Source organism: Carcharodon carcharias, chromosome 6 (genome assembly GCF_017639515.1).
Source record: "Carcharodon carcharias isolate sCarCar2 chromosome 6, sCarCar2.pri, whole genome shotgun sequence".
Classification (NCBI taxonomy): domain Eukaryota; kingdom Metazoa; phylum Chordata; class Chondrichthyes; order Lamniformes; family Lamnidae; genus Carcharodon; species Carcharodon carcharias.
In genome coordinates, this window is record NC_054472.1 from 118712958 (window position 1) to 118737998 (window position 25041).

At 41.7% G+C, this 25041-nt stretch overlaps 1 protein-coding gene across 4 annotated transcripts in view; it reads right to left on the reverse strand.

Annotated features, from left to right (window-relative positions):
- The window catches only part of trappc9 (trafficking protein particle complex subunit 9), a 956085-nt gene that overhangs the window by 868849 nt on the left and 62195 nt on the right, over positions 1-25041 (reverse strand). For all 4 annotated transcript variants that reach the window (XM_041189162.1, XM_041189161.1, XM_041189164.1 and 1 more), the window contains 5 exons: positions 21232-21353; positions 11488-11613; positions 7857-8073; positions 4408-4551; positions 110-236 (listed from right to left, as the gene is read on the reverse strand). In XM_041189162.1, coding sequence (XP_041045096.1) covers positions 110-236; positions 4408-4551; positions 7857-8073; positions 11488-11613; positions 21232-21353 — 736 coding nt within the window. The remainder of the gene's footprint in view (positions 1-109; positions 237-4407; positions 4552-7856; positions 8074-11487; positions 11614-21231; positions 21354-25041) is intronic.

A 25041-nucleotide genomic window follows, 5' to 3' on the forward strand; every position in this document is an offset into this window, starting at 1 on the left:
AGATGCTAGGAAGGCAAAAGAAAAAAAATGCTTACATTGTAAAAGACCACATACTGGTACCATTAATTATTCATGAGCTTCTATTCTTTGCAGTGTGAAGCAGTCTTACCTGACGATTGGAAGTTTAGTAAGAGGGACTGGAGGTAATTTCACACCATCAGGAAGTGTGATAACCTCCATTGTACCAGGGCACTTTGCTGTGTAGTTCTCCAAACTCTGAGAAACTTCCTTCTTCTCTGCAAAACAGTACCATAAATGGAAACAAAATATCACTTGGTTCTTTACTCAACAGAAGTTCCAAATTGTAGGATCTTGGTCAGAGTGAAAGCATGGGAAAGAGTAAAATCAATCATATGTGGAAAATGAACTGTAAACCTAAGTGATGCATCCCAATTCGTCACAATACTTCAGCAGTTCACCAACAGCCTTTATCAAAATTGTTTGCAATCATGCAGTGTTGTGTCTTTAACCTGAATTCTAACAAAAATAAATCACTTTCCTTAAGAGAGATGTAATTACATCACATGCCATTCCATGGTCAAGGTTGAAGCCTGTTCCATGGGATCTGCCAATACCACTGTGAAACCATACAGTAGGAGATGCATAATAATCCCAGATAACAAAACTCCACCTTCTTGCTCCACCCCTTCAAAAGGGAACTACTGAACTTTCACTCAGCACCCTGATAACAGTCCGATCAATAATGGAACTACATCATTTGAAAACTTTGCAATGTTGATCATAGGGAATTTGAAATCTTATAACCAAGTACTCTGGATCAACAAGATACAAGAAACGGTAACAATACAAGGAATGCTAGATATGTAGCGCACTAATTCATCAATGCATCCTGTTTAACAAAGGCACCCCAAGTACGTCAAGTGACACTTGCCATTTCGTTATTTTAACCCTAACCTTACCGAACACAAGACTTTTAATAGCCTTGAGAATGCAAGTAGCCTTCATTCTATATTTACAATGCTGCACAAAAACGATTTACACAGTGGCACAGTGGGGAAAATTCAGCTTTCAGCTGAAAGCAAGACATTTCAAAAGTTTACACACTGTCAGCCCCACACTGTAAGCAAGATCAAGCTAAACTTACTTCATTATTTCAACACAAAGTAGTCTTCCAATCCACGGGTATGGTGGCGTAGTGGTATTGTCACTGGACTAGCAATCCAGAAGCCCAGGCTAATGTCTGGGGACACGGGTTCAAACTGGTGACATTTAAATTAATAAAAAACCTGGAATAAAAAAAGCTATAAAAGCAAAGAACTGCGGATGCTGGAAATCCAAAACAAAAACAAAAAAAATACCTGGAAAAACTCAGCAGGTCTGGCAGCATCGGTGGAGAGAAGCACAGTTGACGTTGAGTCCTCATGACCCTTCAACAGAACTAAGTAAAAATAGAAAAGGGGTGAAATATAAGCTGGTTGGGGGGGGGTGGCATTGGGACAAGAAGAACAAGGTAGAGGGCCAGTGATAGGTGGAGATAACCAAAAGATGTCACAGACAAAAGGACAAAGAGGTGTTGAAGGTGCTGATATTATCTAAAGGAATGTGCTAATTAAGGGTAGAAAGCAGGACAGGCAAGGTACAGATAGCCCTAGTGGGAGTGGGGTTGGATGAAGGGAAGGGATCGAAATAGGCTAAAAGGTAACAATGGATGGAAATACATTTAAAAATAATGGAAATAGGTGGGAAAAGAAAAATCTATATAAATTATTGGAAAAAACAAAAAGGAGGGGGAAAAAATGTAAAGGGGGTGGGGATGGAGGACAGAGTTCATCATCTAAAATTCTTGAACTCAATATTCAGTCCGGAAGGCTGTAAAGCGCCTAGTCGGAAGATGAGGTGCTGTTCCTCCAGTTTGCGTTGAATCAGTACTCCATATTTAACACCACTTGGAGGAAGAACAGAGGATGGCAAGGGCACAGAATGTACTCATGGACTTCAATGTCCATCATTAAGAGTGGCTCAGTAGCACCACTATTGACCAAGCTAGCTGAGTCCAAAATGACCTTGTTGCTGGATTGGGTCTCAGTAGGTGGTGAGGGAAACAAAACCTTACTTGGCCTGGTTCTCAGCAACCTACCTGTCGAAGATGCAGCTGTCCATGACAGAATTAGAGGGAGTGAGCACTTTGTCTTTGTGGAGACAAAGTTCTGTCTTCATATTAAGGATACTCGCCATTGTGATGTGAGGCACTATCACTGAGCTATATGGGATAGATTTTGAACAGGTCGAGCAATTCAAAACCAGGGATCCATGAGGCGCTGTGGGCCATCAGCAACAGCAGAACTGTATACAAAAACATTCTGTGCCTCATGGCTTGACCATCAAGCCAGGGGATTAACCCTGGTTCAATGAAAAGTGCAGGAGGGCATTCCAGGAGCAGCACCAGGCATAGCTAAAAAAGGTGAAGCTGCAATACAGGACTACTTGCATGCCAAACAGTGGAAGCAGCATGCGATAGACAGAGCTAAGCAATTCCATAACCAAGAAATCAGATCTAAGCTTTGTAGTCCTGCCACATTCAATCATGAATGGTGATGGATATTTAAATTACTAACTGGAGAAGGAGGCTCCACAAAAATCCCCATCCAAAATGAGCACAGCAAATCAGTGCAAAAGACAAGGCTGAAGCACCATCAACATCCAATGTCGACATCCTAGGGGTTAGCATCGACCAGAAACTGAACTGGACCAGCCACATAAATATTGTGGCTACAAGAGCCGGTCAGAGGCTTGGAACCCTGTGGAGAGTAACTCACCTCCTGACTCCCCGAAGCCTGTCCACCATCTAAAAAGGCACAAGTCAGGAGTGTGATGGAATATTCTCCACTTGTCTGGAAGAATGCAGCTCCAACAGTACTGAAGGAGCTTGAAAGAATCCAGTACGCTTGATGGCACCCCATCCACTACTGTCAACACACTCTCCCTCCATCACTGACACAGTGGCTGCAGTGTGTACCATCTACATGGTGCACTGCAGCAACTCACCAAGACTCCTTCAACAGCACCATCCGAACCCGTGACCTCTACCACTTAAAAGGGCAAGGGCTGTATGTGCATGGGAATGCCACCAGCTGAAAGTGCCGCCACCAAGTTATACACCATCCTAGCTTGGAACTATATCGCCGTTTCTTCACTGTCACTGGGTCAAAATCCTGAACTCTCTCCCCAGCAGCACTGTCGGTGCTCCAACCACACAGGGGCTGCAACAGTTCAAGAAGGCTATGTACCAACACCTTCTCAAGGTCAATTAGAGATGGGCAATAAACGTTGGCCTAGTCAATGACACCCACATTAAAAAGAATTTTAAAAATTTATATCCAAAAATTTATGAACTAATGAAACCATGATTTAATACTGTTTAAGCTGTTGGTCTTCTTTCTATTTCTTCACTGTAACTTCTGAAATGATATGGTTTCCCAAACTGAACTACATTCCTGGATATCTAGCTTTTTCTCAAATTCATTTGTCTTGCAACTCCTTCTCCATTGGTTCTAATACCCCCTCGCTTTTCTTTCCCACCCGTTCCTTCTCCATATCAATGATCTTTTCTATTCACATCCAATCACAACCATAAGGGGAAAACCCTACATTTACCGGAAATAGTTGAACAGAAAAAAAAAAAATGTTACAAACACTTAAAAGACCAGGCAGTATCTGCTGAGAATACAAATGAATTAATGTTCTGGGTGGAGATCTCTTGTCAAAATTACAGTACATTACAGATGAACTGTGTTGTGCATACATTTTCCTCACCTCTTTTTAACCAGTTTCCTTTTTAACTTACAGGTATTAGAGGTAAGCAGTAGTTTAAATCTATTTTACCAAAGAAAAATAAGCTAACTACCTGATTATAATACATACTTTTACAATACAAATGCCTTCTACCTAACTTATTCTAAGGAAAACGATATAAGACTGGAAAGTAAAGCTACATTTTTTTAATCATTGCAGGAGTTCATGCTGGCTTGGATTATTCTTTTGAGAACTACAAACCATTTCCAAGGTTCAAACAAACAGTTACAGCTCTTTCAATATCCTGAAGACAGTTAACAAGATTTTGTAGAGTTGAAGTAGTATCAACCCCACTCAAAAATAATTGGCCACCAGGTCATCTGGTCAAAAACAGCTGACCCCCTCACTCAAGCTTTGGAGATAACCAAACAAAATTAAAAGCATATGTATCTAGCTAAGCTTGGTACAAGATTCTGGCTGCAGCTGACTTCAAAACTCCTTGGGTATTGTGGCTGGATTTAAGCAATAGTCAAATAAGCCAAAACTAGATGACCTTTTTTGTCAAACGCTCCACACTGCAATGCTTCACCCAAAACACCAGCTCAAGACTAACCTAGACATAAAGTAAGGATGTAACGCATTACTGTATTCTACCTTGATCGGAGAGGAAATCGAGCATGGTTTGAAGCAGGAAAGACAGATGACGAACTGCAAGAGCAGGATTTCCCATTCGTCTTGAAGCGTAAACAAGCTCATGTAGTAAACGCATTTGTACTGCTGGCCAGCCTTTGTGGGCTCCTGCAATATTAATTAAGAATTAATAATCAGAATAACCGCACAAAGACGACCATTATTGAGATATACAATGGGACTATGACTGGGGTAAGGAAATCAATGTTAAATGTTATATTTTAAAATCGAGTAGAGGTGCAGAGGAACTTTGATGTGCACATACACCAGTCATGAAAGGCAGCAGGCACAAGTAAATGAGGCCCAAAAAGAGGCAGATTGAATTTTGGTTTTGTGTTGTAAGTTGGCTGAATTATATTTTCCAACATAAAGGTACACAAAGCTAAGTCAGTAATTAAACTGAATGCTAGGGAATGGCAAGGAAATCAAGGCTAATTACATTGTAGAAGGATGGCTTAAACAGAACATGTTACCATCAATAAGATGCAACCTTGTCCTAACCAGATATAGGATATCTTTAGAAAGACCAATAGATGCAGGGCATAGAATGATGTTTTTTTTAAAGACATATAGTGCAGTAGTTCCAGGTGGCTATAGACAGAGTTAAATATATCATAAGCTGTCCAAGATCAAGATGAAGAAAGTTAAGCCAGCCCGAAGCAGGAACAGGAGAAGCAGCCATGGCAGTAGATGTGGTCATCATGATGGGTAGAAATTAAACAATGGAAGGAAGTGTCACATAAAGTAGACAACACAAGTGTGGGCGGAAAAGTATAAAAAGTGACCAACTCCATTGATAATCAGACAAGGTTGAGAAGAAACCGATTTAACAATAGGATATGCTGATCAGCAGGTACCATGAATGATAACACCTCTGCTTGGTGTACTTACTACTGAAATATTCACAATTTTCTGAAATCCATTAAATGTTCAGTTATTTTACCGCAGCAATGAATTCTCAGAAATGTTTCAAACAAGCAAGTCTTTTGATTTGCAGCCTGTTGCATACACAATTTAACTTCTGCCAAGATCCATAATACAGCTGAGGGAAAATTTATAACTTCAGTGCCCAAATATTTACAAATTTCCATGTGTAGACTGCATTCTCCAATCTAAAACACCAATAGTTACAGCCTGCTCAATTGGATTTCATAATTCTTAACAATAACAGAACTTGAGTATCACTGAAAAAAGACATTTTGTCAAAGCTTTTCATCTTGCACTCATCAGGACAATCGCAAGAATACATTGGGAAGCAATAACTTTATACTGTATGAGAAGCAAAGTATAAAGTTGCTGCTTCCTGGACATTCGTATTCTTGCAATTGTCCTGAGGAGTGCAAGATGAAAAGCCTTGACAAAATGTATTTTTTCAGCGATACTCAAGTTCCGTACTACCAAACAACTACTAATTACAGATTCCTTAGATATTTTAAGAAAATTACGGGTGTTCTTTAATGTACTGTTACAGGGTCTGTTCTATTAATATATATTAAAAATAGATTTTTTCAGACATTAATATTCCCAGTAGCTTGAGAAAAAGTTATTAATGGAAAAGATATCCTATTTCTCTTGTGTTTTTAACACTCAGTCATTGATTATTTTTACATTGCTACTGGTGCAGCATCTTCAATTTATCCAGGAGGTCCAATAAAGCACCAGAGAGGTTATCATTTATAGTACCTGATTTAAAAAGTTTGATTACAAAATATTTTTGAAGCATGAATCCATGTACTAATACTTTTCCACTATTAATACAATACTGGTATTGTATTGTTTGTGTGATGCATGTTCATAATTAAGCTAAATTTTTTGTAATGTTCAGAAAATAGCTAACAATATACCATCAATGCACCCAAGTGCATTTTTGAAAGGTTACTGGTAGACTAGTTGATGTTTTTTTGTAGGTTTTCAAGAACACACTTCATTTACAAGACAGTTAGCCTTGCCTACGCATTGTGTTTGCAAATTGTACAAACACTGAATGGAACAAACTCAGCTCTGTGCATGTCAGGATCTCCTAAGAGAGGTAAGCCAAGGGAATTAACTCAAAGGCTTTACATGAGAGAGATCGTGGGATTGGCATCCGCATTCTCCAATTATCCTGGCTTGACAAATTTATTCAGAGTTCTTTGAAGATCTAAAAAGCAGGGTGGATAAAGGGAACAAGTAGATGAATTGCATTTGGATTTTCAAAAGGCATTCAATAAGATGCCACAAGGGTGACTGCAAAAGATAACAGGTCATTGTGTTAGGGGTGATAAATTAGCACAAATAGAGGATTGGCTAACTAACAGGAATCAAATCAGAACAAATGGGTCATTTTCAGGTTGACAAACTTCAACTAGTGGAGTACCACAGAGGTCAGTGCTGGGGCCTCAACTATTTATGATCTATATTAGTGACTCGGATGAAGGGACCAACTGTATTGTTGCCAAATTTGCTGATGGTACATAGATGGGTAGGAAATCAAATTGTGAGGAGGATACAAAGAGTTTGCAAAGGCATCTAGACAGGTTAAGTGTACAGGCAAATATCTGGCAGATGGAGCATAATGCAGGAAAATGCAAGGTTATCCACTTTGCCAGTAAAGCAGAATATTATTTAAATAGAGAGAGACTGCAGAATGCTGCAGTAGAGGGGGATCTGGGTGTCCTTGTACCTGAATCACATATAGTTAGCATGAAGGTACAGCAAGTAATGAAGAAGACAAAAGCTATGTTGGCTTTTATTGCAGGGAGGATGGAGTATAAAAACAGAGAAGTCTTGCTGCAAACGTACAGGACATTAATGAGAACACACTTGGACTACTGTGGACAGTTTTGGTTTCCTTACTTAAGGGGGGATATAATTACATTGGAAGCAGTTCAGAGAAGGTTCATGAGTTGATTCCTGGGATGGAGGGGTTGTCTTATGAGGAAAGATTGAGCCAATAATCATTGGAGTTTAGAAGGAGGAAAGGTGATCTTATTGAAACATACAAGATTCTGAAGGGGCTTGACAGGGTAGATGCTGAGAGGATGAATCCTCGCACGCGGTTGTGGGGGGGCGCGGGGGAGGCACAGTTTAAAAATAAGTGGTGTCCCACTTAAAGCAGACATGAAGAGGAATTTCTTCTCTCAGAGGGTTGCTAATTTTTGGAATTGTCTGTCCCAGAGAGCAGCTGAAACTCAGCCTTGAATATATTCACATATTTTTGATCAGCAAGGGAGTCAAGGATTATGGGGGACAGACAGGAAAAAGTGGAGTTAAAGCCACAATCAGATCAGCCATGATCTTATTGAATGGCAGAGGAGGCTCAATGAGCCAAATGGCCTACCTACCTCTGCTCCTATTTCTTATGACCTTATCAGTTTGAAAAGATAGGATGCACTTACGTTAAAATTTTGCTAAGATTGAAAAACAAATTTTACCTTTGCTGAAATCTTGGGGATCCAATGACAAATTATATCCAAGTAGCGTTTCTAACAACAGCTTATAGCAAGCTCTCCACCCAGGGTCAGCAATTGATGGTGTCACACATTGCATTGCAGCGACACGTTTGAAGAAGGCAGCTTTACGATGAAAACCTATCAGTTCATACAACTCAGAAAGGACACTGTATCGCTGAATTTTCTCCTCTTCAGAAAGCTACAAAAAGATACAATATTATCTCATAATTATCATATGAGATAGAAAATACCAAACACGTGCAAAATATATTATTCAGTAAGAGCATACAAATAGATAACTAGGTTTTGAGAGCATAACACCCAGTGGTATAGTAATTATAAAATATTTCTAAAGAGAGAGATTGAGACAGGTGGCAAATCTGTTTTGATTCTCTGTTCTAAATCCCTTGCATTCAATATTGCATCAATGGTCCTCCAAACCCAATCCTTCAACTGACACAGTCTACTTCTATCAATCTTGTCCTCTCATAACTTTAAACATTATATTATCCAGTAAACTGTGCCATTCTAACAAAGAAAATACAATGTTCTTCATGCACATTAATATAAGCATGGCAGGACCAAAGCTCTCTGGAAAGTTCACAAGGCTTCTGCAAATCTGAAGTCAATTAATTTGACCATATAAATCAACATCCCAGTTCTCTTCCTCCAAATAAAAAGGTGCAGTTATGGGTATCTGCATGGGTCCCAGTTATGCCCGTTTCTTCATGGGGTACGTGGAACATTCCTTGTTACAGTCCAACTCAGGCCCCCTTCCACAACTCTATTTTTTCAGTACATCGATGACTGTTTCGGTGCTGCTTCATGCTCTCGCCAGGGCCTGGAAAAATTTATCAATTTTGCTAACAATTTCCACCCCTCAATCACCTTCACATGGTCCATCTCCGATGCTTCCCTTCTCTTCCTTGACCTCTCTGTCTCCATTTCTGGTGCAAGGCCCACCAACTCCCACAACTACCTCCACTACAGCTCCTCACACCTTGCTTCCAGTAAGGACTCCATCCCGTTCTCTCAGTTCCTTCGCCTCCATCACAGCTGTTCCGATGATGCCACTTTCCAAAACAGCACTTCTAGCATGTCATCCTTCTTCCTTAATCAAGGTTTCCCTACCACTGGGGTTGACAGGGCCCTCAGCCGTGTCTGACCCATCTCCCGCGCCTCTGCCCTCCCACCTTTCCCTCTCTCCCGAAGCCATGATAGAGACCCCTTGTCCTCACTTTTCACCCCACCAGCCTCCGCATTCAAAGGGTCATCCTCCGTCATTTCCGTCAAATCTAGCATGATGCCACCACCAAACACATCTTCCCTTCATCCCCGTCAGCATTCCGCAGGGCTGTTCCATCCAGGATACTCTGGTCCACTCCTCCATCACCCCCAACACCTCAACCCCATCCCATGGCACCTTCCAATGCAATCGCAGAAGGTGCAACACATGCACCCTTATGTCCCCCCTCCTCTCCATCCAAGGGCCCAAACACTCCTTTCAAGTAAGCAGCATTTCACTTGCACTTCCCTCAATTTAGTCTACTGCATTCACTGCTCCTAATGCGGTCTCCTCTACATTGGAGACACCAAACGCAGACTGGGTGTCCGCTTTGCAGAACACCTTCGGTCTGTCCACAAACATGATCCAGACCTTCTTGTCGCTTGCCATTTCAACACACCACCCTGCTCTCATGCCCATATGTCCATCCTTGGCCTGCTGCAATGTTCCAGTGAAGCTCAACGCAAACTGGAGGAACAGCATCTCATCTTCCGATGAGGCACTTTACAGGCCTTCTGGACTTCACATCAAGTTCAACAACTTCAGATCATGAACTCTCTCCCCCATCCCCACCCCTGTTGATCCCCCCCTTTTATCAATATTCATTTTTAAATTTTTAATCATTTATTTTCCCCACTAACTTTCATTATTATTTTTTAAATTCATTTCCATTTTTATTCATTATTTTATCCCCAGCTTTTAGCCTTTTTGATCTCTCTCCCCACCCCCCCCACACCAAACCACCCCCCCGCCCCAACACCAAACCCCCCCAACCCCACCACCCCCCCCCCGCCCACACCACCACACCAGGGCCATCTGTCACTTTCCAGAGTGCTTAACCTGCTCCGGCCATTATCACATTCTGCTTTCCACTCTTAATGTCACCATTTACATTTCCTTTAGGTAGTACCACCATTATTAACAAACCTTTGACCTTTTGTTTATGAAATCTTTTGCAATCTCTCTTTTGCCTCCACCTATCACTGGCCTTCTCACAGAATCTCAGAGTGCAGAAGAGGCCCTTCGGTACATCGAATCTGCACTGAAATGAGAAACGCCTGACCTACCTAATCCCATTTACCAGCACTTGGCCCATAGCCTTGGCAAAGGCATTGGGACACTTGCTTTTATCAATCGAGGCATAGGTTACAAAAGTAGGGAGGTCATGTTGGGAGTTGTATAGAACCTTGGTGAGGCCACAGCTGGAGTATTGTGTGCAGTTCTGGTCGCCACATTCTAGGAAGGATGTGATTGGACTGGAGGGGGTGCAGAGGAGATTCACCAGGATGTTGCCTGGGAAGAAACGTTTAAGTTATGAAGAGAGGTTGGATAGACTTGGGTTGTTTTTGTCAGAGCAGAGAAGACTGAGGGGCGACCTGATTGCGGTGTACAAGATTATGAGGGGCATGGACAGGATGGATAGGGAGCAGCTGTTCCCCTTAGTTGAAGGGTCAGTCTCGAAGGGACATAAGTTCAAGGTGAGGGGCAGGAGGTTTATGGGTGGGATGTGAGGAAAAACTATTTTTACCCAGAGGGTGGTGACGGTCTGGAATGCACTGCCTGGGAGGGTGGTGGAGGCAGGTTGCCTCAATCCTTTAAAAAGTACCTGGATGAGCACTTGGCACATCATAACATTCAAGGCTAGGGGCCAAGTGCTGGTAAATGGGAATAGGTAGGTCGGTCAGGTGTTTCTCACGTGTTGGTGCAGACTCAATGTGCCGAAGGGCCTCTTCTGCATTGTGAGATTCTGTAATTCTGTTCCATCGGTGGGACAGAATATAGCCAGGAATGGTGATGAAGGAGTCTGGGACATTGACTGTAAAATATGATCTGCTGAGTGTGACTATGTCAGGCTGTTGCTTGACTCGTCTGTGGGACAACTCTACCAGTTTTTGCACAAGCTCATGAGGAGGGCTTTGCAGGGTCAAACAGGAAGTGCGTGCCTTGTCATTTCCGGCGCCTCGGTCAATGCCAGGTGATCTATCCAGTTTCATCTTATTCAGCTTTTCTGTAGTAGTTTGATACATTGAAATAGCTTAGCAAGCCACTCAGAGGGCAGTTAAGTATCAACCCACACTGCTGTCCGTTTGGAGTCATACGTAGGCTGGATCCCTGAAAAACATTGGTGAACCAGATGGGTTTCTGTAAACCTAGTAGTATTAATCCAGGCCTCTGAATTACTAGTCCAGTAACATTACCACTATGCTACTGGCTCCCTGTTAGTCAAAATTATCTCGCCTGACTTTCTTAAAATAAACTTGATTACTAGCTAATCAAGAGGGATTTTCATAAAACAAAAACATAATGCAGAAGGAAAGAAAACTTTACCTGGCCAAGATTGATGTACACAGCATTCTGAAGGAACTCTGAGGCTTCCATGCTTCTCTTCTGAATAGCAAGCACCCTAACTGCCTTTATACAAGCTTCTAGCTCAATCACACCAGCATTTTTGTACTGTAAAAAAAAGTAAATAATTTTACATTGTATTTTGTGAGAATGTGACAAGCAGCAAATTTTAAAAATTGCATGCTTTTTCATAAACATTTTAAAATATCTGTGCTTTCTAAATTTGAACTGACAGATCATTTGTAAAATATTACACCCTCCACGGCCCCTAGCACCAAAATTTGGTGTACAATTTCAGTTGACTGATTTGAATATTTCCAAATATTACATCAAAAGATGATGATTTCAATTGTGAAGTTTTGCAGTCAGCAGATTACTCTGCATGTTACTAGTCTTCAAACTAGTATGATGTTTGGTAATGATCAGTCCCATGCTGTGGATAGCACATCCAATTGAGATATATTTGGTCACTATGTAATTATTTTGTATTTAGATTTATGGGCTATTTTCAATAACATTTTAGTGCAAGGTTGCAACAAAGTGTAGGCACAGTCTCAGGTCTGTACAGTTTTTATTCTGTCAGACAGAACATCTGAAGTCCTACAATGCAATAGCTAATTTGCTGTTCCGAGGTATATCTGAATGAATTTGTTGCTCAAACCAGCATTAAGCTCAAAGGAGGCAGACAGTTCCATAAAGCTGTTGAGTGAGAAGGTGCCTTTGCAAATTTGGGTGGACAAAAAAGTTTAACACTCTATACCTCGACAGGTGAAGAGCAACAGCCAACTTGTTTACTCTACTCGGCACAACTGCCTGCTGGGTCAATTAAAAAGGATACATTGGTAATAGTCCCATGACCTCGACCAGATAATTCTGCCAGCTGGAGTGCAGGAAAGTAGTTTCCTGTAGTAGCTTAAAACATCTCTAGACTAGAAAAGACTTACAATCCTCAGCTTTTAAGTTACCATAGGTGGTGATCTACTTTTAGTTAAGTTTTTAATTTAAATATTCATTCTAACAGACCTGAACAGTACTGACAAGCAATTGCCAATTTAAAACAGTGGCAAATTTACTTCCGTAAAGGCATCAGAACAAAGCTTCAAATTAAATTTATCAATTTGCATCCAAATAATTGAGGCATTGCGAGTGCATCCACACATCGTCAATTTTAACTACCTATACGAAGCGTAAATGGGTGATAAATGATCCAAAAGTGGCAACAAATCATTCATTGGATACTAAACATCCCTAGATACAGCAGTGTTCAGGAAAGGTAGGGAAGCAAAGAAAAGAACAGAGGTGCCAGAATTAAGATTAGTATTGGAGAGAGGGAGGATGTCCTGGAGAGAGCAAGGACAGAATATATTTGGATGGAGTTAAGAAACAATGGAGGTGCCATTGCACCAAGTATATTTCATATGCCACCAACTAGTGGGAAAGATAGAGGAGCAAATTTGCTGGGAAATTACAGAAGTGTTTGAACAATCAAGTAGTAATAATAGGGGCTTTAATTACCCAAATATAAACTGGTGTGGCAATAATGTACAAGGCAGAGAGAGGGAGGAGTTTCTGAAGTGTGGTCAGAAATATGATTATTATTTTTCCCACCCAGTGAGGAAGGGGGCATTGCTGGATCTGGTTCAGGGGAATTAAGTGGGTCAGATGGATCAAGTGCTAGTCAGGAAACATTTAGGGAACAGAAGTTATAGTGCCAGATGGTCTAGGTTAGTTATGGAAAAGGATGAGGAACAATCCAGAGTAAAATATAATTAATTGAGGAAAGACCAACTTCAGTGGGATGAGAACGGATCTGGCCTAGGTGAACTGGAATCAAAAACTGGCAAGCAAAGCGATAACAGAACGATGAGAAGCCTTTAAAAGGGGAAATGGTTTGTGTATAGTTGAGGTACATTACTACCAGAGGGAATGGTAAGGCAATCAAAGCCACTGTTCCCTGGATGACAGAAAAGATAGAGTTAGATGAAAAGGAGAAAGGAGATATCCATGACGGATATCAGGTTAAGTGAGAACCAAGCTGAATATGGAAAACTGAGAGAAAATAAAAAAGGAATGAGAGAATATGAAAAGGCTGGCAATAATCATAATTCAAACATTTTATTCAGGCAAATCAATAGCAAAGGAGTGGGGCGAGGTCAATTAGGGACCAAAAAGGGGATCTATACATGCAGGCAAAAGGGCATCACTGAGGTACCAAAGATGATACAGTCAAAATCATAGCAAAGGAGGGGGTAATTCAGATGTTGGATGGGCTAAAACTTGATAAAGAGAAGGTATTAGAAAGACTGCCTGTACTTCAATTTGTTAAGATCACTAGGATCTGATGATACATTCAAGAATGCTGAGGAAAGCAAGGGTGAAAATTCCACATTCTTCTAATCCTCCTTATATACAGGGGTGGTACTAGAGGACTGGAGAATTGCAAATATTATAGACTTTTTTTAAAAAAACACAGGAGTGTGAGGATAACCCCAGCAACTACAGGCTGCTCAGTTTAACCTTGATGGTGGGAAAACTTTTAGAAACGATAACCTGGGACAACATTAAGTCACTTGGACAGATGTGGATTAATTAAAGAAAGCCAACACAGATTTGTTAAAGGCAAACTGTATTTAACTATCTTAATTTGAGTTTTTTTGATCAGTTAAAATAGAGGGCTGATGAGGGTGTGTTGTGGTGTGCTGTGCATGAACTTCCAAAAGGTGTTTGATAAAGTGCCAGATAACAGGTCTGTCAACAAAGTTAAAGCCCATGGAATAAAAGGGAAAGTGACAGCAATGATATGAAGACAGCTGAGTGACAAGGTCAGCAGTCATTTCTCAGACTGCAGGGAAGATAGACAGTAGGGTTCCCCAGAGATTAGTCCTGGGACCACTGTTTTGAAGTATTGTGAATTGTGAAGAGGACATTGATATTAGGAGAACATAGCCTGATGGAATGAGTGGACACACATGGCAAATTAAATTTAATACCAAGAAAAAGAAAGCATACGATAGGCACAAAGAACTAATAAGCACTGCAAATAGCCTAGACGAATATAAGAAGTGCAGGGACAAAGTAAAAAAGGAAATAAGGAAATCAAAGAGAGAGCATGAAAAAAGATTAGCAAGTAAAGTTAAAGATAACCCAAAGATGTTTTACCAATGCATTAATGCTAAAAGGTTAGTTAAGGAAAAATTGGGACCTATCAGAGATGAAGATGGAAACTTGTGTGTAGATGCAGAGGCTGTGGGAAGGGTTTAGAATGAATATTTTGTCTCCATGTTTACAAAGGAAAGGGAAGATGAAGATATAGTAGTCCAGGAGGAACAGTGCGAGATATTGGATGGGATAGTCCTAAAGAGAAAGGAAGTACTCGAAGGGCTGAAATCCTTGAAAGTTGATAAGTCACCAGGGCCAGATGGATTGTTTCCAAGGCTGCTGAAAGAAGTCAGGGAGGAGATAGCAGATGCTCTGAGGATGATTTTCCAATCTTCACTAGATACAGGGGAGGTACCGGAGGACTGGAGAAATGCAAACATAGCTCCATTGTTTAAAAAGGGATCAAAGGAAATGCCAAACAATTATAGCCCAGTTAGTCTTACATCGGTGGTGAGCAAATTAGTAGAATCAATCATGAGAGGTAGGATTAACTATCATGTGGAAAGGCATGGACTAGTCAGGGGTGGTCAGCATGGATTTGTTAAAGAAAGGTCTTGCCTCACAAATTTGATTGAATTCTTTGAGGAAGTGGCAAGAAGGGTTGATGAAGGCAGTGCAGTAGATGTTGTGTATATGGATTTTAGCAAGACATTTGACAAGGTCCCACATGGCAGATTGGTCAGGAAAGTAAAAGCCCATGGGATTTAGGGTAATGTGGCAAAAGTTGGCTTTGTAACAGGAAACAAAGGGTAATGGTCGATGGATGCCCTTGCGAATGCAAAGTTGTCTCAAGTGGGGTTCCACAGGGCTCAGTGTTGGGACCCTTGCTGTTTGTGGTATATATTAACGATTTGGGTGTGAACTTGGGGGAAACGATTGGGAAATTTGCAGATGACACAAAGATTGGCCGAGTCGTGGATAGTGCAGACGATAGCCATGATCTCCAAAATGATATAGATGGGTTGGTGGAGCAGGTGGTAAAGTGGCAGATGGATTTTAACATAGAGAAGTGTGAGGTCACACATTTAGGGAGGTCAAACAGTTACAGGGATTACACAAGAAATTAAAATATACTAAGAGGGGCAGATGAAGTGAGAGATCCTGGCATACAAGTACACAGGTCCCTGAAGGCAGCAGTTCAAGTAGACAAGGTTGTAAAGAAGGCATATGGAATGCTCTCCTGCACTGGCAGAGGTATAGAATATAAAAGTAAGGATATAATGTTGGAATTGTACAAAACACTGGTGAGGCCACAGCTGGAGTATTGTGTGTAGTTCTGGTCACCACATTACAGGAAGGACGTAATAGCTCTGGAGGGAGTGCAGAGGAGGTTTACAAGAATGTTGCCAGGGTTAGAAAATTGTAGCCAAGAGGAGAGATTGGATAGGTTGGGGTTATTTTCCTTAGAACAAAGGCAGCTGAGAGGTGACTTGATTGAGGTGTACAAAATTATGAGGGGAATAGATAAGAGTGGACAGGATAAGATTGTTTCCCTTGGTGGAGAATTCTAGAACCAGGGCACATAGATTCAAGATAAGTGGTAGAAAGTATAGGAAGAACTTTTTAACACAGAGGGTAGTGGGTGTCGTGAATTCACTGCGCAAGTTGGTGGTAGAGGCAGAAATTCTGAACTCTTAAAAAGTACCTGGATCTATAACTTAAGCGCTGTAAGCTGCAGGGCTATGGGCCGGGTGCAGGAAGGTGGGATTAGAAAGGGCACCTGGGTGTCCTCAGGCTGACATGAACAACATGGGCTGAATGGCTTCCTTCTGTGCTGTAACTTTTCTATGGTTCTAAATGCAAAGTGCTACATTTTGGTTGAAAGAACAAGGCAGTCTAAGCTAAAGGGTACAATTCTAATGGGGTGCAAGAACAGAAGAACCTCAGAGTATATGCATACAAATCATTGAACTTGACAGGGCAGATCGAGAAAGTGATTAAAAAGGCATATGGGATCCTTGATTTTATAAAATCAAGGCAAAGGATACAAAAGCAAGGGGATCACAATGAACTTTCATTTAAAAAAAAAACTGGTTTGGGCACAACTGGAATATTGTGCCCAATTCTGGGCTCTGCACTTTAGGAAGGACTTGAAGGCTTCAGAGAAAGTGCAAAAAAGATTTACAACAGTGGTTCCGGGGTTGAGGGGCTTCAATTACCAAGGCAGATTGGATAATTAGGGTTGTTCTCCTTAACGAGAAGGTCAAGAGGACATTTAGCTTGTCGATTCAGTGTTGGCTCCCTCATGATTCTATGATTTTATGTCGCCCGCTTAATTTGGTGCTCCAGCCTTTGCCATCTTGGTTAACATCCCAAGATGGGCAGCCACCACAATGCTGCCTGTTTCAGGCAGGAGGTCACTGAAATATGCAAATCCTTAAAGAGGAAACTGGATGCTGCTCAAATAAATTGCCACAGTGCTTTTTTTTGTTCTATTCGTGTGAGTTCTCAAAGAGCAGCACAGCTCCTCCTGGGTCCACATAAAAAATTTTGAACCAGTTCCATGGAGCTGGTCTCTCCCTCACCAGGTTCTCTGCTGGGCTGATGCTGGGGATTCCTTGCTTTTTTTAGTTGGTGAACTACTTCAGAGTACCACTGACACCCCCAGATCACAGGCTGCACGAGCGAGATTCAATCCTCATAGCAGAAACAACAAATGGCAATGGGTATTCTCTGTCCAACCAGCTGTTGTGTGCCTCTAGTTAAAATAGGCTCAGCACAACTGTATTATGTTCAAGATGCAGCTCATGCATTCATAAATCTATGAGAGAGATGGCCAAATTCAATCATTGACTAAACCAACAATTTAAACTCACCACATCTAACAGCATAGTTGGTAATAAATGGAGCACGATCTATACCATCTATCATACAATTATTTTCATGTAGAAGTAAATCTGCAGCTCATAAAATTTCAGTATTAAAATCAATAAATGAAATTGGTAAGGTGTGAGGATTGGGGGACGAGCTACACACAAACATACATACGAATTGGGATGAGGAATAGGCCACTCAGCCCTTCAAGCCTTCTCCACCATTCATTAAGATAGTGGCTGATATGATTGCAATCTCAACTCCATATTCCAGCCTACCCCCCAAAAACCTTTCATCCCCTTATTAATCAAAAATCTATCTTATTCTGCCCTAAAAATATTCAAAGACTCTGCTTCCACCTCCTTTTGAGGATGAGATCCAAAGGCTCTGAACCCTTCAGAGATAAAAATTCTCATCTCCGTCCTCAATGGGAGATCCCTTATTTTTAAAACAGTGGCCCCTCGTCCTAAATTCTCCCACAAGAGGAAACATCATCTGCATATCCACCCTGTCAAGACCCCTCATTATCCTATAAGTTTCACTCAAGTCACCTTTTACTCTTCTAAACTCCCAACAGATACAAGCCTGTCTAGCTTTTTCTCCTGAGACAACCTGCTCAATCCAGCTTTTAATTGGGTAAACATTTCTTGAACTGCTTCCAATGAATTTACATCCTTCCTTAAATAAGGAGGCCAATGCTCGACAGTACTCCAGATGTGTTCTCACCAAAGCCCTGTACAACCTCCCTACTTTTGTATTCAATTCCCCTCGCAAAAAACAATAACATTCTATTAGCTTTCCTAATTACATGCTGTGCCTGCATACCTTATCAATTTCATTTATTGATTTTAATACTGAAATTTTATGAGCTGCAGATTTACTTCTGCGATTCATGCATTAGTACCCCTCAATCCCTCTGCACCACAAAGCTCTACAATTTCTCACCATTAAGATATGTTTTTTTATTTTTCCTGCCAAAATGGACAATTTCACATTTGCCCACATTAAACTCCATTTGCCAGGTCTTTGCCCATTCACTTAGCCTATCGATATCCCTTTGTAGCCTCCTTGTGTTCTCTTCACATCTTACCATCCTACCTAGCTTTTTGGTATCAGCAAATTTAGCAGCCATACCTTCAGTCCCTTCATCCAAGTCATTTGTATAAATTGTAAAAATTTGAGGCCCCAGCACTGATCCCTGTGACACACCACTCGTAACATCTTGCCAACCAGAAATTGACCAATATATGCCTGCCCTCTGTTTCCTGTTAGCTAGCCAATCTTCCATCCATGCCAATATGTTACCCACCACACCATGAACTTTTATTGCTCACAATAACCTTTGATGTGGCACCTTACCAAATACCTTCTGGAAATATAAATACAGTACACTCACCAATTCCACGTTATACATATTGTTCAAATCACTCCAATAAGTTGGTTGAACATGATTTCCCTTAGACAATGTCGACTCTGCTTGACTGCCCTCAATTTTTCCCCACTTATCCTGCTATAACGTCTTTAATAATAGCTTCCAACATTTTCCCTATGACAGATGTTAAGCAAACTAGCCTGTAGTTTCCTGCTTTCTGACTCGCTTCATTTTTGAATAAAGGAGTTACATGTGCTATTTTACAATCGAATGGAATCTTCCCCAGATCTAGGGAATTTCACAAAATTAAAATTAACACATCAACTATCTCACTAGCCATTTCTTTCAAGATGAAGTTCATCAGGGCCGGGGTACTTGTCAGCCCACAGCTCCAACATTTGCTCCGCACCACTTCCCTGGTGCTTGTAATTTCTACCCCACCCCCCACCACCTCCCTCCCACAAACCCAGAGTTCCTCCCTCCCATTTCCTGATCTACAGCTATTTCTGGGATGTTACTTGTATCCTTAAAACTGAAGACTGATGCAAAATACTTAATCAATTCATCTGCCCTCTCCTTATTTTGCATTATTAATTTAGACTCACTTTCTATAGGATCAATGCTCACTTGGTTAACTCTTTTCCTTTTTAAATATCTATTGAAATTCTTATTGTCTGTCTTTATATTCCTAGCTAGCTTTCTCCTGTACTCTCATTTTTCCTTCCTTATCAATCTTTTGGTCATTCTTGGCTGTTTTTTATATTCTGTCCAATCTGCTGACCTGCCACTTATCTTTGCGCAATTATATGCTTTTCCTTTAAGTTTGATACTACCTTTAATTTTAAGTTAATCATAGATGGTGGGTCTTCCCCTTGGAATTTTTCTCTCTCATTAGAATACACAGAATAGATACATTCCATCTGCCACTGCATCTCGATTGAGCTATCCCTTAACCTCATTTGTCAGTTTACTTTAGCTAGCTGTGCTTTTATGCCCTCATAATTGCCCTTATTTAAGTTTCAAATACTAGGCTTGGACCCACTCTTCTCTCCCTCAAGTGGAATGTAAGATTTAAGCATATTATGATCGCTGCTACCTAGGGGTGCCTTCACTATCTCATTGCACAATACCAGGTCTCGTATAGCCTGCCCTTTGGTTGGCTCCAGAATGTGCTGTTCTAAGAAACTCTCTTAAAAACATTCTATGAATTTCTCACCCTGGCTACTTTTGCCCAACTGATTTTTCCAGTCCACATGCAGATTAAAATACCCCTTGATTATCGTCATATCTTTCTGACAAGCTCACATTATTTCTTCCTTTATACCCTGTCCTACCTTGTTGTTACTGTGGGGGGACTTGTATACCATGCCCAGAAGTGGCTTCTTGCCTTTATTATTTCTCATCACTACCCAACCATTTCTACATCCTGGTTTCCTGAACTTAGGTCATCCCTCTCCAATGTGCTAATATCATCATTAATTAACAGAGCCACACCTCCACCATTCCCTCACTTCCTATTCTTCCTCAAGGTCACGCACCCTTCAATATTCAGAACCAAATTTAATGGCCATCGGCTCATACTTAATTATTTCTACTTGAGCTATCAATTCATCTGTTTTGTTTCGAATGCTTCGTGCATTCAGATACAGAGCCTATACTTCTGTCCTTTTATTATTTTAATAACCTCCAGCCTCATCTGCTGATTTACTCTTAGATTTGTACTCCCTGCACTCTGTCCCTTCCTGTCATGGTCTGTTTATCATTTCCCACATTAATACCTTTCTCTCATTTTTTCTTTATTCTTTGAAATGCCGGCAAGCAAGGCTTATAATGAGGTGAAGTAGTATTGGAAATAAGGCTCCTGACGTGTAGAAGCAGGAATGTGGCCCACCATTGATGGGAGTGGACGATCGCAAACTGGTTTCACAGCAGCGTAAAACCAATTTTTGGCCTTCACGCCATATCGTCCACTGACACTGCCAAACGTGCCTGCCACCAATGGGAGCAGAAAATTCCACCCTAAATATCCTGAGCCAATCCTGGCTCGAGTCTGCTGTGTAAAAATTGGATTACAAAAATCAAGGGGTTGGGAAAACACACTACCACCTAATCTTTTAAAAAGTAATTCAAAACTTTGCTTACGGACAGGTGATAAGAGGACTGTCTCTCTCCTGTCCGTAACAAAAGCAAGCTTTGCAAAATTTCTACGGTATGTAAAGGATGGTTGATACGAAGTCAATTATTTTTCAGTAGTGTCCAAATGCCTCTCATGCTTCACCCTCATTTCTTTCTAACAATTTCTAACAATTAGAATATACACAAGTTCCAGTAGGAAACAAGTCACAAAAACTGGAACCTACAGTGCACTATTTCAAGATTACCTTCCCAAAGTAAGTAATTGCTTCCTTATATTTGTCAATAATATCCTCAGGACTCAGACAGTTCTTCGCTCTTCCAATCTCAGTACTAGTGTCTGCACTGATGCCATTTGTTGTCAATGCACCTGGAGGTTTAGAAAAGCAACAAAATAAGCATTTTAAAGTGAAAGTCCTGTGTAGAAATCCCTATGTTCCCACACAGGATATTAAAAAAAGATTAAACATAGTCGTTGAATTCAGAAAAATTTACATCAGTCATCACTAGTCACAACTCAAATGATTTTGTTTTGGTCAGACAGAAAAGATTAAAACACAAATGTGATGGCCCAAGAGAGTATCTTCTATTCTGTAAACTTGCATTGGATCATAAAACATCTAGTTATTATATCTTGTCAAAACTATGGCTCCTACTGCTCATGATCCAGAAAAACCAAAGGCATTGAATTGACAATCCAGTGCAATTGTGTGCCTGCGATCACAGCACTATGCACAGACAACAATCAGGAGTATGGTGATCCTTTGGAACCCATCCATGTGGAACAAGACACACACTATTCAGTAATGTCATGCTAAACCTCAATTTTGTGCTTCAAGAGAAAATTACGAAGGGTAGCTTCAAAGCCTATCTTCAGTGACTATGTGGCCAGGATCTGACATAACTGAGTTGCATAGTCCATGTTCTTGGCTGTTGCTGGAGTAAAAGAAGTTCCAAATATTCAGCAGAGGCGTACTGTCAGTGACGTATTGTCACTGGGCAAATAATCCAGAGACCCAGAATAATACTCTGGAGACCCAGTTTCAAATCCCACTACAGCCAGATGGTGAAATTTGAATTCAGCAAAAAAAATCTGGAATTTAAAAAGTCTGATGATGACCATGAAACATTGTTGGTTGACCTAAAAACCCATCTGGTTCACTAGTGTCCTTTAGGGAAGGAAATCTGCCATCTTTACCCGATCTGGTCTACATGTGACTCCAGGCCCACAACAATGTGGTTGTCTCTTAAATGCACTCTGAAGTGGCCTAGCAAGCCTCTCAGTTGTAACAAACCGCTAAGAACAAGTCAATGAGGAATGAAATTGGACAGATCACCTGGCATCGACCTAGGCACCAGAAACAATGGAAAACTCAGCCCTGTCAACCCTGCTAAGTCCTCCTTACTAACATCTGGGGGCTAGTGCCAAAATTGGGAGAGTTGCCTCAGACTAGTCATGGAACCATATCTTACAGGCAATGTCCCACACATCACCATTCCCTGGGAAGTCTTGTCCCACCGGCAGGACAGACACACCAGGGGTGGCGGCACAGTGGTATACAGTTGGGAGGGAGTTGTTCTTGGAGTCCTCAACATCAACTCCAGGCCCCATGAAGTGTCATGGCATCAGGTCAAACATAGGCAAGGAAAACTCCCGCTGATTACCATGTACCGATCACCCTCAGCTGATGAATCAGTACTCCTCCATGTTCAACATTACTTGGAGGAAGCACTAAGAGTGGCAAGGGTGCAAAATGTACTCTGGTGGGGGACTTGAATGTCCATCACCAAGAATGGCTCGGTAGAATCATTATAGACCAAGCTGACCGGAATCCTAAAGGTTAAAGCTGCTAGACTGTGTCTACGGCAGGTGGTGAGGGAACCAATAAAAAGCAAAAACATACTTGACCTCATCCTCACTAACCTGCCTGCCGCAGATGCATCTGTCCATGACAGTATCAGTAGAAGTGACCACCACACAATTCTTGCGGAGGCGAAGTGCCATCTTCACACTGAGAATATCCTCCACCATGTTGTATGGAACTACCACCGTGCTAAATGATATAGATCTCAAACACATCTAGCAACTCAAGACTGGGCATCCATGAGGCACTGTGGGCCATCAGCAGCACCAGAATTGTACTCCACCACAATCTGCAATCTCATGGCCCAGCATATCCCTCAATCAACCATTACCAAATAAAGAGACCAACACTCAATGAAGAGTGCAGGAAGGCATGGCAGGAACAGCACCAGGCTTGTCTAAAAATGGAACTGTCGTTCTGAAGGGGGAGGGAGAACAGCCAGAGGTTGTGGTACACATTGGTACTAACGACATAGGCAGGAAGATTGACGAGGTCCTGGAGCAGGAGTTCACCAGAAAGTTAAAAAACAGGACCTCTAGGGTTATAATCTCAGGATTACTTCCCTGTGCCACGTGCCAGTGAGGCTAGAAATAGGAAGATAGTGCAGCTAAACAGGTGACTGAACAGATGATACAGGAGGGAGGGTTTCCGATATCTGGATCATTGGGATTTCTTCCGGGGCAGGTAGGACCTGTACAAGGAGGACAGGTTGCATCTAAACTGGAGGGGCACTAATACCCTGGCTGCAAGGTTTGCTAGTGTCACTCGAGTGATAGAGGGTGCAGAGGAGGTTTACCAGGATGCTGCCTGGTCTGGAGGTTATTAGCTATGAGGAGAGGTTGGAGAAACTCGGATTGTTCTCACTAGAGCGACAGAGATTGAAGGGCGACTTGATAGAAGTTTACAAAATTATGAGTAGCATGGACAGAGTAGATAGAAGCTTTTTCCCAGGGTGGAAGAGTCAATTACAAGGGGACGTAGATTTAAGATGAGAGGAGAAAACTATAGAGGAAATGTGCGGGACAAGTTTTTTATGCAGAGGGTAGTGAGTATCTGGAATTCACTGCCAGAGGAGATGGTGAAAGCAGGTATAATAGTAGTGTTTAACAGGCAGCTTGACAAATACATGAATAGGATGGGAATAGAGGGATACGGACCCCGGAAATGCAAAATGTTTTAGTTGACGGGCAATATGATCGGCGCAGGCTTGGAGGGCTGAAGGGCCTGTTCCTGTGCTGTACTTTTCTTTGTTGTGTTCTTCAACCTGGTGAAGTTACAACACAGGACTACTTGCAGGTCAAACAGCATAAGCTGCAAATGATAGATAGAGCTAAGCGATTCCACAACAAACGGATCAGATCTAAGCTCCGCAGTCCTAGCACATCCAGTCATAAATGGTGGAGGACAATTAAACAATTCACTGGAGGAGGCTCCACAAATATCCTCATCTTCAATGATAGGAGAGCCCAGCAGATCAGTGCAAAAGACAAAGCTGAAGCATTTTCCAGAATCTTCAGCCAGAAGTGCCAAGTGGACAATCCATCTCAGCCTCCTCCCAAGGTCCCCAGCATCATAGATGCCTGTCTTCAGCCAATTTGATTCACTCCACGTGGTGTCAGGAAATGGCTGAAGGAACTGAATACTGCAAAGGCTGTGGGCCCTGACAATAGTCCAGCAATAGTACTAAAAACTTGTGCTCCAGAACTTGCCACACCCCTAACCAAGCTGTTTAAGTACCGCTACAATACTGGCATCTACCGCCAACGTGGAAAATTGCCCAGGTAAGCCCAGGACAAATCCAATCCAGCCAGTTACCCCAGTCTACTCTTAAGTGGTGGAAGGGGTCATCAACAGTGCTATCAGGTGGCACTGGCTTAGCAATAACCTGCTCACTAATGCTCCGTTTGGGTTCCACCAAGGTCACTCAGCTCCTAACCTCATTACAGCCTTGGCTGAAACATGGAAAAAAAAGCTGAACTCCCGAGGTGAGGTGAGTGACTGCCCTTGACATCAAGGCAACATTTGACCAAGTGTGGCATCAAGGAGCCCTAGCAAAACTGGAGTCAATGGGAATCGGAGGAAAACTCTCCATTGAATGGAGTCATACCTGGAACAAAGGAAGATGATTGCGGCCGTTGGAGGTCAATCATCTCAGTTCCAGGACATCACTGCAGGAGCTCCTCAGAGTAGTGT